The sequence below is a fragment of the Sinohyriopsis cumingii genome, chromosome 17, assembly GCF_028554795.1.
Source record: "Sinohyriopsis cumingii isolate HCF-2022 chromosome 17, ASM2855479v2, whole genome shotgun sequence".
Taxonomy (NCBI): domain Eukaryota; kingdom Metazoa; phylum Mollusca; class Bivalvia; order Unionida; family Unionidae; genus Sinohyriopsis; species Sinohyriopsis cumingii.
In genome coordinates this window covers 26,685,916-26,706,497 of record NC_142977.1, presented here as the reverse complement: position 1 = coordinate 26,706,497, position 20,582 = coordinate 26,685,916, and the positions used below count along the sequence as shown (strand labels likewise).

At 34.1% G+C, this 20,582-nt stretch overlaps 1 protein-coding gene across 1 annotated transcript in view; it reads left to right on the top strand.

Annotated features, from left to right (window-relative positions):
* The window catches only part of LOC149778292 (uncharacterized), a 170,702-nt gene that overhangs the window by 11,963 nt on the left and 138,157 nt on the right, over positions 1-20,582 (top strand). Inside the window, exons 4-5 of the mRNA XM_089938317.1 lie at positions 3,654-3,754; positions 12,377-12,471. Coding sequence (XP_089794443.1) covers positions 3,654-3,754; positions 12,377-12,471 — 196 coding nt within the window. The remainder of the gene's footprint in view (positions 1-3,653; positions 3,755-12,376; positions 12,472-20,582) is intronic.

Below are 20,582 nucleotides of genomic sequence, written 5' to 3'. Positions count from 1 at the left end.
CATGATATAATGAATCTGTGACACATAGTTTTACATTCAAGAAACCTTCTGTTTTCTTGGGACTGTTGCCTGTACAATTACTATAAATAGAAAATAAGGAAATTAGAGGTTTAATGATGGATAGATGCACAGCAGCCAATAGCCACATGACATTAGCATAGGACTGTAATCATTATTCTGCTTCTGATTTCTCCTGATGCCTCAGATCTGAACTTGGAAACATGTTTTTGTAATGTGTAATAAAACAGGTGCCAAGTTGCCCATTTTATTAACCGGGTTATTATCAGCTGATGATTACCTTTAACATTTTTCCATGAGGCCACTTTATAACACTGCCTTGTTAGAACACACTTCAGTGTTAGGTTCCAGTTTAGTGGAGGCCACTTTTATTACACTGCCTTTATGGTCCTGTATAATGCAGGCCATTTGTATAACACAGTCTTGTTAGAACACACCAAAGTATAAGGCTTCCTTACTAATAAGGTAGGCCTTTTATGACTCCTATGAACAGCATTATAAAGAGGGAGCATCATTTTATTATTATCAATAGCATTATGCTTACACAAAACTACATCATGCTTTCATTATCAATAGCATTATGATGATACCAAACTATCTCATGCTTTCATCATCAATAGCATTATGCTTATGCAAAACTACCTCATGCTTTTATTATCAATAGCATTATGCTTACACAAAACTACAACATGCTTTCATCATCAATAGCATTATGCTTACACAAAACTACAACATGCTTTCATCATCAATAGCATTATGCTTACACAAAACTACCTCATGCTTTCATCATCATTAGCATCATACTTACACAAAACTACAACATGCTTTCATCATCAATAGCATTATGCTTACACAAAACTACAACATGCTTTCATCATCAATAGCATTATGCTTACACAAAACTACCTCATGCTTTCATCATCATTAGCATCATGCTTACACAAAACTACAACATGCTTTCATCATCAGTAGCATTATGCTTACACAAAACTACAACATGCTTTCATCATCAATAGCATTATGCTTACACAAAACTACCTCATGCTTTCATCATCATTAGCATCATGCTTACACAAAACTACAACATGCTTTCATCATCAGTAGCATTATGCTTACACAAAACTACAACATGCTTTCATCATCAATAGCATTATGCTTACACAAAACTACAACATACTTTCATCATTAGCATCATGCTTACACAAAACTACAACATGCTTTCATCATCAATAGCATTATGCTTACACAAAACTACAACATACTTTCATCATTAGCATCATGCTTACACAAAACTACAACATGCTTTCATCATCAGTAGCATTATGCTTAAACACAAAACTGCAACATGCTTTCATCATCATTTGTGTCATGCTTACTCAACATTACAACATGTTTATATTATCACTAGCATCATGCTTACACAAAACTGCTTCACACTTTCATCATCTGTAGCAAATGCTTACACAAAACTACAACATGCTTTTTTCATCAGTAGTGAAATGCTTACACATAACTAAAACATGCTTTCATCATCATTTGCATCATGCTTACTCAACATTGCAACATGCTTTTATTATCACTAGCATCATGCTTACACAAAACTACAACATGCTTTCATCATCATTAGCATCATGCTTACTCAACATTGCAACATGCTTTCATCATTAGCATCATGCTTACACAAAACTACAACATGCTTTCATCATCATTAGCATCATGCTTACACAAAACTACAACATGCTTTCATCATCATTAGCATCATACTTACACAAAACTACACTTTGCTTTTATCATCAATGGCATCATATGTACACAAACCTACAACATCTTTTATTATCAGTAGCATCATTCTTACACAAAACTACAACATGCTTTTATCATCAATGGCATCATGCTTACACAAAACTACAACATGCTTTTATCATCAATGGCATCATGCTTACACAAAACTACAACATGCTTTCATCATCAATAGCATTATGCTTACACAAAACTACAACATGCTTTCATCATCAATATCATTATGCTTACACAAAACTACAACATGCTTTCATCATCAATAGCATTATGCTTACACAAAACTACCTCATGCTTTCATCATCATTAGCATCATACTTACACAAAACTACAACATGCTTTCATCATCAATAGCATTATGCTTACACAAAACTACAACATGCTTTCATCATCAATAGCATTATGCTTACACAAAACTACCTCATGCTTTCATCATCATTAGCATCATGCTTACACAAAACTACAACATGCTTTCATCATCAGTAGCATTATGCTTACACAAAACTACAACATGCTTTCATCATCAATAGCATTATGCTTACACAAAACTACAACATACTTTCATCATTAGCATCATGCTTACACAAAACTACAACATGCTTTCATCATCAATAGCATTATGCTTACACAAAACTACAACATACTTTCATCATTAGCATCATGCTTACACAAAACTACAACATGCTTTCATCATCAGTAGCATTATGCTTAAACACAAAACTGCAACATGCTTTCATCATCATTTGTGTCATGCTTACTCAACATTGCAACATGTTTATATTATCACTAGCATCATGCTTACACAAAACTACTTCACACTTTCATCATCTGTAGCAAATGCTTACACAAAACTACAACATGCTTTTTTCATCAGTAGTGAAATGCTTACACATAACTAAAACATGCTTTCATCATCATTTGCATCATGCTTACTCAACATTGCAACATGCTTTTATTATCACTAGCATCATGCTTACACAAAACTACAACATGCTTTCATCATCATTAGCATCATGCTTACTCAACATTGCAACATGCTTTCATCATTAGCATCATGCTTACACAAAACTACAACATGCTTTCATCATCATTAGCATCATGCTTACACAAAACTACAACATGCTTTCATCATCATTAGCATCATACTTACACAAAACTACACTTTGCTTTTATCATCAATGGCATCATATGTACACAAACCTACAACATCTTTTATTATCAGTAGCATCATTCTTACACAAAACTACAACATGCTTTTATCATCAATGGCATCATGCTTACACAAAACTACAACATGCTTTTATCATCAATGGCATCATGCTTACACAAAACTACAACATGCTTTCATCATCATTAGCATCTTGCTTACACAAAACTACAACATGCTTTTATCATCAATGGCATCATGCTTAAACAAAACTACAACATGCTTTTATCATCAATGGCATCATGCTTACACAAAACTACAACATGCTTTTATCATCAATGGCATCATGCTTACACAAAACTACAGCACACAGTTATCATCAATAGCATCATGCTTATTCAAGGGGTCATGGATGGCCAAGTGGTCGCCTTTAATGATCACTGCCATCTCACCTCTGTCCACATAGGGTCAAGTCTCAGGCTTGGTCAATGTGGGTATGTGAGAAAGCTGTCAATAGCTTCCTTTGGCTTGGTGGTTCTTTACCAGTTGGGTTTCCTGGGTTCTTCCTCCACCATTATACTTGCTGCCTTGTTTAGCAAGCTTATCTTGCACTGAGAAATGGTTTTAAACCAAAACAATGACATCATTTTTTACCCAAATCTTCAACATGCTTTGTCTTTTTGCATTTCAGGTTGAGCATATCAGAGAATGGCTGTCATAAGATTCTGAATCATGAACACTCACATCACATCCTATCCAAACTGGTCATGTCTCTTGGAATGGATGAGGCAGGTTGGTACTCAGTCTGTACACAATGAACACTTTCCATTTAGAATAGTTCAAGAACCAGCAAGTTTTTCATCCCCATAGACAATTGTCCTCTATATTAAAGTGTCTTCATTAAACTCATTTTAATAATATTCAGGTACATTCCTGGGTCATTGTGACTTGTAAGGAATCAGGGCCCCACTCCCAATCCAAAAATCTTGTATTGCCAAAATTTGATCTGAATATTTTCATATTCTCTGAACTTCAAAGATCAAACACATATAAATTATTTTATAACACTATCTAAGCAATGTAAAATATGTTTATTTCATTTAGTAAATTGCTTGTTCAGCTTAATTGCATCAAAATATTTTAATTTCACGTGTCAATGCACTTCAAGGAAAAAAAGTAACTCCTGATATATACAGTCATCCTCCTGTTACAAAGCCACTCTTTCTACAAAAGAAGTGTGCTTTCAAGAGGGGTGGCCTTTCTAGAGGGGAATCACTCAGATATAAGTAATAATTACATAACAATGTATGACAGGCGTAACTAACTTTTTTAAAAGTAAATAATATTTTCATTTAAAAGCTAGCAGGGATATTATGGAATCAATATGGTAAACCTTATAATAATGTTATTTAAAATCTTTATGAATATTCATCAGTCATGGTATAGAACCTGCTCATAAATAAAATTAGGGCACAAACTTCTGGCTGTAACCATCATTGTCCATCTATTCCATTTTGCCACTGCTGTAGAATGTATAATTGATCTTTATTTGAAGTGTTCTGGTATCCATTTTATCAGTAGTGATTAATGGACTCATAATGTTTTGGCTTAGTCAGATTGCTTTCATTTTTCTTTCTAAAATGAGACATTATAACTTCACTGGCAATTACATGAATAGGGCATGAAATTAGGATTTGTTTTCTCACTAACCCACAAGATCACTAAAATACAATTTTTTAAAATCTTGCCTACATTTTCACTGATCTGGCTAAAAATCAAACAGAACCCAGTTCAGTTACTAATTCAAACTTATTTTTCATCAGTGTCAACTGAAAACAAACCCAACTGTATTTCACCAACAAGACTCATGAATGAAGTAACCTGTGCACATTCATATTTCTCTGAACAATAAGTGTAGAAAGTCACTATTTTCACGGCTTCTACTAGGTTGTACTTCAGTAATATTTTGTTTGTTTTCCCAGCATATCAGGTACTTCCTAGCCTCTTCTCTTGATTGTATTTGCAATTACATTATCTCTTGTCATTAAGCATTAAGAGGTTAGTGTTAAGATTGGTTGGCCTGGTGTCAGGATAATGTGACTGGGTGGTACATCATGCTACATGTCTGCGGCATGATGCCCCAGTGCTAGACATCACTATAAACTACCACATTGCAGACATCACAGTGATATGACTGAAGAAGTGTTAAAGCTATGTTAAAAATCCAAATCACATCACATCACATCTCGTCATCATCACCTGTTCTTTTGTACCACATGCATTTATTATACCTCATCAAGTGCAGGATGTTGGTAGGTACTCCATTCAACCAATAAACAGATCAATTCACTTTTTGATGTTTTCTGACGTATGAGCACTTCTTAACTCTTTTGGATAGCAACTTGCAGTATTTGTCACTGCCCCAACAGATGAGTGATGGCTGGATTTTAGTGATCCACCAGTAAAATCATTAATCAGAATAGCAGATTGTGTTCATTTCAAAACCTGCATGAAATTTTCTCAGTTGCAGAAAAAATGCGATTTTTGTGTGATTGAGTGGTTTTAGGCTGCAACCCTTTCAAACACATTTTGTAATCTTAAAAGATGGCTAACTTACCAGTTTTAATCAGTGGTGATTGGGTGTCACACTGATTTGAGCCATTGTTCATACTCTGCTTCTCAGCAGTTAGCTTTTGTCATCTTGATACTTACTGGTGTACTAGTAGCCAGTAATTATCTAAGTAACGAAACCTGACTCTTAACGAACACAGAGAATTCAGGATGGTTGGATTATTTACCTATTTGCAGGGATTAAAGATAGGTACTTTATCAGCATGTTGGAATAAATGTCAATGTTTTGAAATACAAATCAACAAAAATTCAAGCATAATATATATTGGCTTCTAGTAAGGAATAAATTTGACGATTTGGTACTAATATGCAGGTCAATGTTTGTCCTAGATGGGCACACAAAATGCCCATGTCCCTCCCCACAAAATGCCCATGTCCCCTCCCCACAAAATGCCCATGTCCCCTCCCCACAAAATGCCCATGTCCCCTCCCCACAAAATGCCCATATCCCACACACAAAATGTCCATGCCCACACACACTAACACACAATGTACCCATATCCCCCCCACACACAAAATGACCATGTCTCCACAGAATAAATGCCCATGTCCCCACACACACTAAATGCCCACGTCCCCACACATGCTAAACAAACATGTCCCACACACACAAAATGCCCATGTTTCCTACCTCATCCATCTTCAGTAAAGTCTGTGTGTGTGATTTGGAATTTTAACGTAACTTTAACATTTTTTCAGTCATATTGCTATGATGTCTGCAGTGTGGCAGTTTATAATGAAGTCTAGCACTGGGGCATCATGCCACAGACATGTTGCATGATGTCCCACCTAGTCACATTATCCTGACACCAGGCCGACCAGTCCTAACACTAACCTATTAATGCTGAGCGCCAAGCAAGGCTGCTGTTAGTACCATTTTTGTAACTCTTTGGTATGACTTGGCCGGGGATTGAAACAAACAACCTCTTGCATCCGAGGTGGATGCTGTAATCACTCTTCAGTAAAGTCTAACTATTGGCTGTTTCCTGGAATTATTTGCAATTATTTTTATTATTTTTAAAATGTGAGGATAGATTTACAATTTAGCATGAGTTTATCACAAAAGATTTACAATAATTTATTGGCTTGTTTAAAGTACCAAAACCAAAGAAAGAGCCATTTAAAAATAGCTTTCAGTTTTTCAGTGCACTTGATTCGATATAATATTCCTCATGATATTAAATTGGTTATAATTGGCTCTTAGATAATAGATTTCAGAAGGTAGATTTATTCAAATCTGTGACTAATTTAGTCACTTTTTGAAAATTAAGTTATTACTACTACTGCTACTATATGTACTATTATTATTGTTGTTTTTGTTTTTGTTGTTGATGATAAACCTACCCAGCTTTTACAGTATTTGACCAAATATTTATGGATGATTTCTTTGTCTGTTAAACTGACACTGAACTTTTTCGATAATTTTAACCAGCTATCTTCCTGGTCTTGTCATAGGAGAAACACAGAAAGCTGAACTAGACTGGTTTATTGGTTATATTCACATGAAATGACTGAAATAGATCAATTTATTGGTGATAATCACACGGAATACTAAAACCTCACAACAGGCATCTAATGTACTTTTATGGATTTTGTGTTCAGGTATAGTTTAAGTAGGTGATCATTTGAGAAAAAAATCAATCTATGAAATTCATTTAATGACATCTGTAATCATAAATAATTGGCAGTGCTGTTGTGATACAGAACTATTGATGCATCATTAGCTGTCAGGGTTATATTAGACTGCAGGCAGTAAATTGTCTAACTTGAACATTATGGACTCTAAATTGGATAATTTAATGGCCTACTTTAAACCACTCCCACCCACCCCTCCACCCACGTAAGGAGAGGGATGTTCTCTTTTTTTAAATCTATTTTGTTTTATTTCATATTGGAAGTAGAAAACAGTAGTATGTGTTTTTATAGTAAGAATCTTAATGACAAGATGCTGGTAGGATTTACTTTATACATGTTCCATATTAGGATTTTATGCAGTACAGAACCATATTAGGATTTTATGCAGTACAGAACCATGTTAGGATTTTATACACTACAGAACCATGTTAGGATTTCATACAGTACAGAGCCATGTTAGGATTTTATACAGTACAGAACCATGTTAGGATTTTATACAGTACAGAACCATCTTAGAATTTTATACAGTACAGAACCATATTAGGCTTTCATAAGTGCAATACCATTTTTGGCTTTCTGCACTACAACACCATGTTAAGCTTTATGCACTACACTACAATACAATGTTAGGCTTTTTATACACTACAATACAATGTTAGGCTTTTTATACACTACAATACAATGTTAGGCTTTTTATACACTACAATACTATGTTAGGCTTTATACGCTACAATATAATGTTAGGCTTTATTCACTACAATACAGTACCATGTTAAGCTTTATGCACTACACTACAATACAATGTTAGGCTTTTTATACACTACAATACAATGTTAGGCTTTTTATACACTACAATACAATGTTAGGCTTTTTATACACTACAATACTATGTTAGGCTTTATACACTACAGTACCATGTTAGGCTTTATATAGTACAGTACAATGTTAGATTTGTGTAAAGTACAGTACAATGTTAGGCCTTAATTCAATCAATACAGTACCATGTTAGGCTTTTATGCAATATAGTACAATGTTAGGCCTTTATTCAGTACAGTACTATGTTAGGCCTTTATAAAAACAGTGCCATGCTAGGCCTTTATATAGTACAATACCATGTTAGGTCTTTATTCAGTACAGAACCATGTTAGGCCTTTATACAATACAATACCATGTTAGGCCTTTATACAAACAGTTCCATACTAAACCTTTATACAGTACAGTACCATGTTAGGCCTTTATGCAATACAGTACCATGTTAGGTCTTTATTCAGTACAGTACCATGTTAAACCTTTATATAAACAGTACCATGTTAGGCCTTTATGCAATACAGTAACATGTTAGGCCTTTATACAATACAGTACCATGTTAGGCCTTTATACAAACAATACCATGCTAGACCTTTATTTAGTACAGTACCATGTTAGGCCTTTATACAATACAGTACCATTTTAGGTCTTAATACAGTACAGTATCATGTTAGGCCTTAATGGATAAGTTAAGTTCATCAAGTATGCATCTACTTTACTGTGTTTTTCTTCAGTTTTCCAACAAACAGGGGCATATGTACCACCTTGGTGGAATTTATTGGGCCCTTGTCATTTTCCATGGTTTCTACCTATTATGTCATTATTAATTACAAAATTACTATGACTATTGATATTAAAATCCTTTCAAATACATTGATTTTTTACTAATATTAATAACTCATGTTAACTGCTCTGGTGGCCTTTTAGTTAGAGCATCCACCTTGGATGCTGGAGGTTGTGGATTCAAACCCCAGCCAAGTCATACCAAAGACTTATAAAAATGGTACTAGCAGCTGCCTCGTTTGGCACTCGGCATCACGAGGTTAGTGTTAGGACTGGTCAGCCTGCTGTCAGGATAATGTGACTGGGTGGGACATGATACTAGATGTCTGAGGCATGATGCCCCAGTGCTAGACATCACTATAAACTGTCACACTGCAGACATCATAGCGATATGAGTGAAAAATTGTTAAAGTTATGTTAAAAATACAAAACACACACACCTCTGTCCCAATATCCAACTATAAGAGAATGCCATTATTATTATCATCATTCATTTTTGTTGAGTCATTTTCTACACCCTTTTGATACATCATGGCAATTGCCTATCCTTTGATATATGGTAATTGCATTTCCTTTGATGCATAGTAATTGTATTTCCTTAGCACATGGTAATTGCCTTTCCTTTAATACGTGGTAATTGCCTTTCCATTGATACATGGTAATTGCCTTTCCTTTGGTACATGGTAATTGCCTTTCCATTGATACATGGTTATTGCCTTTCCTTTGGTACATGGTAATTGCATTATATCAGATCATCAGTTGCTATTACCTTTATTGACCTAATTGCAGCTCTCTTCCATTATGAGATCCTTTCTTATAATAATGCTGTAATTTGTTTACATTTTATTTAATCAAATATTTATTATTACATTTTCAGTCAGGTGCAAACTTTACATCAAAATATTTTGTACTTGACTTGGACATTGCCAGAATGGGTTCTACAATCAGCATTTAAATCTAATTAAAAACTATTGTGTTCAGTCAATGTCATGTATGGCTCTTCTAATAGGCCACAGCACACCTCAAATTAACCATGTTTCTAACGAGTCACTATTCTAATCAAACAGCAGATCAGTGACTTAATCTCAGTAAACACAACTTGCCGATCTTGCGAATGTCAGACTTGGCACTGTGATCTGTTGCTGACCAAGTGACATGAAATAATGGCTTATAATAAGGTCATAGTTTGTATTTGCCATGTAAAATTAGTGACTGAATTTCTTTAATTCAGCCCAGAATACATTATCCAATCAAATGAGAGAAACTGACAGTCACTGACATATGCTTATTTGCATAATCTTGGTATTAATAAGGTTCATTAAATCAACTGATATGGCAAGAAAAGCCTGAACAGTCATGCAGCTGAGAAAAATGAAAACAATTAGGTTTTAAGCAACAGACCAGCCAACTATCTGGTAGCCTCTGGGCTATGGGTATGAGATATGCCTGACCCAGACCAGTCTGCTATCAGGCAGCCTTTGGGCTATGTGTATAAGTTTTGTCTGATTCTGACTAGACCACATAGACATGGTGCCCATTAGGATGCAAGGAAACTTCTCAATTTCAGGTTTAAGACCAAAGTTAAAGGTCAAAGTTTAACCCAAATAAGGGTAACAGTTCTCACATGATAACCTAATATTTTCTAATTATATCCTTTCCAAACTTCATACAGGAATGTTGATTACATTTAACAGCTCAGACAACCCTTTTGATTTCAGTGTCAAAGGTTCAAGGTCAAGATCAGTGCTACCTATTAAGCCATGACAACAGACACTCTGTTACCTTTTTATTTAGTGATGTAAAACACTTTAACATTCTGGTGGAAAATGTTTGAACAGACATACTGACTGGTGTGCAAGCATATACACAGAATTCAAAGTGTTTGAACAGACATATTGACTGGTGTACATACATACATACATACATAATTCAAAGTATTTGAACAGACATATTGACTGGTGCACATGCATGCATGCACACAAAATTCAGAGTGTTTAAACAGACATATTGACTGGTATACATTCATACACACAGTGATTGCTATGTTTAGCTCCCATTAAAGCAAGCTAGATACAAATTATACACTCCATAGAGTGTATAGGAGCCCATTAATTTTGCAATTTAATACTCAAAGTTAAAGATCATGTAAGCAACAAAAGGACATAATTTCCACTTACTTACTTGCTAACTCTAGTTCTGCTGTACATACATTCATCAAACTACCATCTAGATTCACTTTTAAGTCAAGTCCAACTGCAACAACACAGATCCTGATCTGCTGTATCATAATACGCCTGCAGATTGGGGTCTATGATGTTTTTTTTACTGATTACTCCTACAAAACTACATAGACCCAGATCTGCGAATGCATTATGCAGTGACAACTCTGGGTCTGTGCATTTTGCAGTTGGACATGTCTTATAAGCTAGTTTTATATGGTAGCTATTTTACCAATGAATGTGGATATATTTTATGTTTGTGATGACAAGGGAAAGGTCAAGGTGACTAATTCAAAAAGATAAATAACTCATAGAAACAGAAATCAATTATCTCATTCTTATTCCACATGGCAAGAATTTTGTGTACTTTTTTGTACCTTTTTATGTCAACAAGTTTGTACATTTCTGTTGTCAATCTATTTTGAATTTATGAGTCATTTGTGGAACAACATATCTACATTTTCTATAGATGATATAGATTTTATGTCTGAATTGCAATTAGTATTTTTGTTATTCAAAATCTTCCATTTGTCATATCTATCTAACACTTAAGTCTCATTCACTTGAAGCTAAAAGGGTAAAATAATTTTAAAAAAACAAACAAAATCATAACATTTACCACTGCCAACCAACCAAGAATTTGTTATTACTTACCATAAAGTTATACATGACTAAGTAATATTTTCTTATGGCTGATCTTGAGATTGGTGGGCCATACATGTATAGTGTTACCCTTCTCAGTCATCAATCCATCCATCCAGCCAGCCACCCACCCACCCATGCACCCACTCACCCACCCACCCACCCACCCATCCATCCATCCATCCATAACCGTTTTAGGTAGGTTATTGAGCTTAGGTCAGTTCTGGGAATAGGTCAGTTTTTGGGCACCATAATTGGATATTTGCAATCCATCAAAATGTTTCTATGTTGGTTTGTGACTGTGTGTGCAGTTTATTTAAAAAGAACATAAAACTGAATTTTGTCCTTTGAAGTATATATAAAGGTAATGGGTTTTTGTAATTAATATAAAGGCAATTGGTTTTCTAATTAATATAAACTTATTGGGTTTTCTAATTAATATAAATTTCATTGCTTTTCTAAATAATATAAAGGTAATTGGTTTTGTAATTTTTACAAAGGTAATTGGTTTTGTAATTTTTACAAAGGTAATGGGTTTTCTAATTAATTTCCCTCCATTACTGGTCAGGAAGATGGATGAAGGTTTTCCAATTGATATACAGGTGATTGGTTTTCTAATTAATATAAAGGTTGTTGGTTTTCTAATTAATATTAAGGTAATGGGATTTCTAATTAATTTCCCTCCATTACTGAGCAGGAAGAGGGATGAATGCCGCCTTTGCCATTGGTCGTCTTTGTGATATGGAGACTGGTAGAAAGCGACTTTTGGCACTGACAGATTCTGAAAGAATGGTGAGTCAGTTTTTATTCTCTTAGTTTTACACAATTGTGTGTGACACAGTTTACCAATGGGAGAAAGTCATCTTGGATTCCTATCATGTTGCAAGTTAATTTCTATTTACAATTTGTTTTTGCTGGAAAATTTGACAGAAGCAATACAAAGGAAACTCAAATCAATATATACATATGTGCCATGGTGTCCATATTGGATTTCAGAGATATTTTGAACAATTTCATGGATTAAAGCTAAATTTTGTATGTGGCTTTACATTTAAAAAACCTAGGTGAGATTTGATTTTAAATGTTTTCCAGAATAAAAATCTTTGGAGTTATGGCCCTTGATTGACTTTAAACTTTGTTCATTAATTGCATCATACTGGACATACTTCTGCTGGCATAGATCTGGGTCTCTGCAGTTTGTATCTGGGCTTGACTTATATGGTTGAACTGATGAATTTCAAAACTGTTCAATTTTGATTTTGAATTTTTTAAAACAAAGTTGTCCAGTACATATTTCTGTTATTTGTATAAATATGATCATGTCAGTTCTCGTGCCATTGTTTAAATGACCAAATAATAACTAAATGGTGTTGCAGCACATCAGAACATGAAAGACTATTTTGCACTGAGGTAGTAGTAGTGAAGTTTCTTACCCAGCTCAACCAGGTAGGGCTTGTTTGGTCAGAATCCACTGATTATGTAGCTGTCACACTAACTACAGATGCAGCTTGGTTTATTGCTTAGATATGTGAGATTCATGGATTGTTTAAGACTTGTACTGATTTTGTTATTGGTGAAAATTGTGAAAAAAAGTCTCTTTTTTGTATCTTGGTGATCATCTGAATCCTTTTCTTGGCATATCAGCACAATGCTGGCTATATAATGCCAGGCAAAAGGTCTGTAGCAAACATGATTCAGTCAGAAACCTTGTAAAACGCATGAGTGAAAAACAGTAAAATCTTTAAAGCACAGTGCCAGAATTGTTCTATAACTTTTTTAAATGTTCCTGACCCTGTTGATAAACTTGTTGCCTCCATCTGGTTAAGCCCGTGACTCAAACCTATGCAGACAAAGGTGAGATGGCAGTGATTGGCAAAGGCAAGTGCTTTAGACCACTTGGCCACTGAAAGTTTCGCCTTTAGTTTGTAAAACTAATGTAATGAATGAAAATACAATTAAAGTCTACTTTTCAAGTGACTTTCATTGTAGTTTTCTAAAAAGGCAGATCCCTAAACGCCCTAAATATTTATTTACATACAGCTGATGAGATTTGTAACAGTAGTTTTTATTCCTTTATTTAGCCATTGTTGTCATGACTTTTACAAATTTCTTCAGCATTATCAAAATGGAAAATGTTGGACATTGATATGATACCTATACACGTATACATATTCTATTAGATATGATTTTGATTTATCACAAATACATGTAGAACCATCAAATCTTCACATTTATAATGTTTTAAAAGACAACAAAAGAACAGTGATGAACAGGTCAAGTCATGTTCTTAGATTTTTTACCCTTGATACATAAAGAAGAATGTCCATTTTAGTTTGACAGTGTACTGTGTTGTTTGCAATGATTGATCCCTTTTATGTACCATATATACTACTTAAATGTCAAGTCCAACTGCAAACTACCAGGTACACAGACCAAGATCTGACATTGCATACTGAGCCAGCTGACCTGGGTCAGTATGATTTAGAGTAATCAGTAGAACAAACAACATGCTCTGGCACATCCAAGTCTATCTTGTTTGCAGTTTGACTTGAGTTATAAACAAGTATATATGGTAAACTATATCATCATCCTCTTACAGTTTTATTAACATATCTCTCTCAATATGCATGATAAAGATTGGTCACAGTGACCTCATTGAAAAGTGTCATCTATCAATGCCAGTGTACAAGTTTTTGGAATGCAAGGGATTATTATAATTATGGTGGGAAATAGGAGCCAATAAACCTTTTCCAAAATCTCAGACTGCAAGCCAATTCAAGATGGCCCACAAATTATCTGCATAAAGTTTATGTAAATAATTTTTAGGATACATAAATGTTAACTTTCTTCACGGTTAATTAAGTCAGTTAATTGTATTGGACACTTCACAATAGACTGGTTCTATTTTTGCATGGCAAGATCAATATGATTTACTGGAATTTGTTGTATGTGCCAGTCTGCCACCACAGTCCATAACACTATTTCACTTTTCAGTCTTTTCAGAAGTTGTCACAGAGTGTCTGTAAATAGCTTAAAATATGAATGTTTACTTGCTCAGTTCAACTTTAATTAAATCTGAATACCTAAAATTTTGTCATTATTGTCAATGAAATTATTACCTGTTTGATGAATGTTAAAGGAAACAATCCATTTAGAATGTAGGTTTTTAATAGAGGCCACCCTATAACAATGTCAGCTTTGGGCCACCCTAACAAGGTCAGTTTTTAAACATCTGCTCCAGAATAATGTGAAAATAAAAACAAATATTAGAAAACAATGTTTCCCTGGTACCTACCATGTATACTCACTTATAAGCCAAGTCCCAATTCAAACTACCAGGATATGTTGTTGTGTAATGCACTGACAGATATGGGTCTTGCATTTTGTTAGGAGTAATCTAAAACAAAGAATGTTGACCTTGATCTGCTGGCACAGTATGTGATGGCCAATCATGGTCTGTGTTGCTTTCAGATGGACTTGACTTGTTAGTGTGTATATATGATAAAAACTGAGTTTAAATTGTTTAATTGTACTTGTAAGGTTGTATGTGTTATGTTGTATGTGTAAATTTATATGTGTTAAGCTGTATATGTAAAATTGTATGTGTTAAACTGTGTGTGTAAAGTTGTATGTGTTAAGTTATATGTATAAAATTGTATGTATTGAAATGTATGAGTTAAGTTGTGTGTGTGTTCAATTGCATGTGTTAAAATATATGAGTTAAGTTGTATGTGTCAAGTTACATGTTTAAAATTTTATGTGTTAAAATGTATGAGTAAGGTTGTATTTGTTAAGTTGTATGTGTAAAATTGTATGTGGTATGTGTACAATTATATTGTTAAGTTGTACATGTAAAATTTTATGTGTTAAAATGTATGAGTTCTGTGGTATGTGCTAAGTTGTTTGTGTAAAATTGTATGTGTTAAAATGTGTGAGTTAAATGTATGAGTTTAGTTGTCTGTGTTTATGTGTAAAATTGTATGATGTATGTGTAAAATGTATGTGTTAAGTTGTACATGTAAAATTGTGTTAAAATGTATGAGTTGAAGTTGTATGTGTTAAGTTGTATGTGTAAAACTGTGATTGCTGTATGTGTAAAATTGTGTATGTTAAGTTGTATGTGTAAAATCCAAGAAAGAAAATGTTTGAGGAATAAAAATACATGTATGAAATCAGCAGTTAACCACTTGTCAATGGATTCACCATATGCAGCACTCCCTCTCCATATTGCCCTTCATTTTAACAGTTCTGGTTATAAGGCAAGAATGGTCATGGATTCCATCTTATTAAGCAATATTAAATGATATGTACCTCATTATAAGGCAGTCTTACTATACACCTCCCATGGTTAAAAACAGAATGAGGGAGTACTGTCTTTCTATTGCCAGAACATGGTTGGTATTCTTTTTTTGGTCAAAATTATTATTCAGTATTACAATTGTTTAGGCGGCCTATGCTAAAAAGTTACATAATGAGAGATATAATCATCAAATAACATAAATCATATTATTCCAACATCATGATAAACGTTCTGCAAAGTTAGGATAGGTGTATTACTATTGATGGTGTACATAGTGTATAGGTCTGTTACTGATGATGGTGTACATAGAGTATAGATGTGTTACTATTTATAGTGTACATAGTGTATAGGTGTGTTACTATTAATAGTGTGCATAGTTTATAGGTATGTTACTTTTAATAGTGTGCATAGTGTATAGGTGTGTTACTGTTGACAGTGTACATAGTGGATAGGTGTGTTACTATTGACAGTATACATAGTGTATAGGTGTGTTACTGTTGACAGTATACATAGTGTATAGGTGTGATAGGTGTGTTAATGTTAATAGCCTACATAGTGTATAGGTGTGTTACTGTTGACAGTGTACATAGTGGATAGGTGTGTTACTATTGACAGTATACATAGCATATAGGTGTGTTACTATTGACAGTGTACATAGTGGATAGGTGTGTTACTGTTGACAGTATACATAGTGGATAGGTGTGTTACTGTTGACAGTATACATAGTGGATAGGTGTGTTACTATTGACAGTATACATGGTGGATAGGTGTGTTACTATTGACAGTATACATAGTGTATAGGTGTGTTACTATTGACAGTATACATAGTGGATAGGTGTGTTACTGTTGACATGAATTTTCGTTTTGGCTAATACAGTTGTCTTTTGACCTAAAAACCTTTAAAAAATTATCTTGTGTTTCTGGTTTCATGCTAAGAACATTCTTTGGTCAGTTGGTCAGAGTTTGGCATGTCATCCAAATATTTTCCTTAGGGATTTGGATCATAATAGGAGGGATTGCTGGTGAAGTAAAGATTTATTTGGCTGTGTATGTATTTAAAGACCTTCCCAACTTCATTCCACCAACAATTCCTCCTGTTATGGCACAAATACTTCATTTTTTGTTCTCTATTTATTGGAATGAATCATGATTGCAACACCTAATTTGATTCTTTTTATTAAAAAAATTACCTTAGATATGCACACATTGTCTTTATAATTCATTAACACTGCATTTGTCTGCTTTACATTGTTGCAAATTTGCAACTGACCCTGAATAGGGACCAGCATGTAAAGGTAGCCATTGACTGAATCAAACTTTATAATATATATCATGCAAGTGCTTAAAATATTGCCAAAATTAGAAAGCATCTTATTGAATGTGATTTTAAACACTGTTGTTCATTAAATGAAACCCAGACTATTCACAACACTCAGAAAATAAATAATTATATGTTTTTTAATTTGTATTTATGGTTGGAAAAACTTCTAATGTCAACAGGCAAAAATAATATCAGTTGTGAAATCAGAAACAAATCAGTTTTGCCTATAGGTCAAAATTATGTATGCTTATGAAAATGTTGTGATTTAATTTTAATGCTATAGGTAACTTCAAAAAGAGGTGACTTTATTTCCATGAGGTGGTCTTTAAGGTAAAATGAGCACAGCTTAAGTGGTTTACCCTCAGAACAAACATAATCAGTATGTTGACATGTACTTATTATTTATATTATAAGAAAAATTAATTCATGTCTCCGTTTCAAAGACAAGAAATGAAACAGTTGTGTTGTAGAGCTAAAACAAATAATAAATTTTCCTGTTCAAATATTTGTGGAATGTATTCCAACAAAATTCAATGGATTAAATGTGCAAGAACACACCTTTTGACGTCATATGACAGATTCATAATATTGGTGAAGGTAAATTAAAAGCTCCTCCCACATTTCAAATAATACCAGACAGAAAATTAGTTATAACAGCTGCTGAAATGTGATCAGTAATTGACTAATTCTTATTTTCAGTAATTTACAGTGAAATCATGAGAGAAAAAAAGATGATACATTTCCAAAATAAATTGACCTCAACTACGACATTTGATGTTATCCCAACATGTGCCTTAATAAGTACACATCCCTCTTTTGTTCTGTCAAAATGTTTTACAAAATATTAATAAATTTATATTTCTTGACCCCAGTATGCCTTGTTGAAGGCTAGTGGCTTGCTAAACCCACCTAAAACATCATGCAAATTCTTGACACTTTCCACTTGTATGGCAGATGTCTTGTTACCACTTTGCATGACAAATGTCTTGTTACAATTTTGCATGGTATTTGTCTTGTTACCACTTTACATGGCAAATGTTTTGTTACCACTTCATGGTAGATGTCTTGTTACCACTTTACATGGCAGATGTTTTGTTACCACTTCATGGTAGATGTCTTGTTACCACTTTACATGGCAAATGTTTTGTTACCACTTTACATGGCAGTTGTTTTGTTACCACTTCATGGTAGAATCATACTACCACTTTATGTGGTAAATGTTTTGTTACCACTTCATGGCAGATGTCTTGTTACCACTTTACATGGCAAATATATTGTTACCACTTTACATGGCAGTTGTTTTGTTTCCACTTTACATGGCAAAGTTTTGTTACCAATTCATGGTAGATGTCTTGTTACCACTTTACATGGCAAATGTATTGTTACCACTTTACATGGCAGTTGTTTTGTTTCCACTTTACATGGCAAAGTTTTGTTACCAATTCATAGCCAAGCCAATGTCTTGTTGCCACTTTACATTTAGATGTTTTGTTACCACTCCACGGCAGATGTCTTGTTACCACTTTGCATAGCAGATGTCTTGCTACTACTTTACATGGCAAATGCTTTGTTACCATTACATGGCGAAGTTTTGTGACCAATTGATAGCCAATGTCTTGTTACCACTTTACATTGCAGATGTTTTGTTACCACTCCATGGCAGATGTCTTGTTACCACTTTGCATAGCAGATGTCTTGTTACCACTTTGTATAGCAGATGTCTTGCTACTACTTTACATGGCAAATGCTTTGTTACCATTACATGGCAAATGTTTTATTACCCCTATGCATGGCAAATGTTTTGTACCACTTTGCATGGCAGATGTCTTGTTACCACTTTGCATGGCAGATGTTACCACTTTGTATAGCCGATGTCTTGTTACCACTCTGTATGGGAGATGTTACCACTTTGTATGGCATATGTCTTGTTACCACTTTGCATGGCAGATGTCTTGTTACCACTTTGCATGGCAGATGTCTTGCTACCACTTTGCATGGCAGATGTTACCACTTTGCATGGCAGATGTCTTGTTACCACTTTGCATTGCAGATGTCTTGTTACCACTTTGTATGGCAGATGTCTTGTTACCACTTTGTATGGCAGGTGTATTGTTACCATTTTACATGGCAAATGTATTATTACTTTTTATGGTAAATGTCTTATGACTTTACTTCATGATTGAATTCAGTGTCAAAAATAAATCTTACCTATGTTTTATTTCATCTTGACATTAATGGAAGGAAGAGTCACCTCCAAAGTGAAGAGCTTGCAAAATAGAGAACAGGAGATAACTCTTCTAGTACATTAAAACTTGTCTTGAAAGACCAGTCCTTTGAAAGACCACTGTCTTGAGTGACAAAGTCCTCAAAACACAAATTGATCAATGATATAGTATTGTGACCTATAATATGAGACCACCTGTCTTGAGAGACCACACTGTTTTGACAGAAAGGGCATTTTTTCAACACAGGTTCTACTGTATGTACAGTTTACAATGTCATTGGTGTGTACTCATGAAATTTACCCAGATAATAATTTCTTAAGTGTACAGTGTTTGTATTATGTCACATTTTGCTACTTGATTAAATATGTTATGTTGTATAACCAAGTTTCTATATATTAAAGCTGCCAATTGCTGCCATCTATCATAAATTTCACCATTCTTTCAATCTAACTTAAGTTTGAAAGGAAGGAAATCATTTGTTAAAAGAGCTATTATACATAAACTGTTCTTTGAAATAATCAGGATGTTAGGCTTAAAGAACATTGAGATATTCAATTTAGAATTAAGAGGTGCCAACCCTTAATTCAGTCAATAAAGTCGATTGTAATTCCAATCTTTTTCAAGAGAGCTCCAAATGTAGTTATGTGATGCATTCAACAAATTCCATTTGTGAATAATCTAATAAAACATTTGCACTTGTTGCACAAATTGAATCAAGAGTGAAATAAAGAGATGCATTTCTGCTTATGTAAGCGAATTTGTAATGAAAATGCATACATTAGATAAAAAAATAAGACTCAGGAGAGTAGTGATGATCAGCACTGGAATATACATCGAAGCACAGACTAGGGCTGAAGACAATCTGTCACAGCATGGTGTTAACTTTTTATTTCTTACAATGGTGACATCATCAAATCTTGTGTTGCAGCTTCGGGCTGAAATTGGTCAAACCATGGTTGTTGCTGATCAACACCGGATTAACTCATACACATGTGAAAAATGGCCAGAATCTCAGTTCAGGGGAGAAATGACATGGCTCATAATGGGACAAAACATA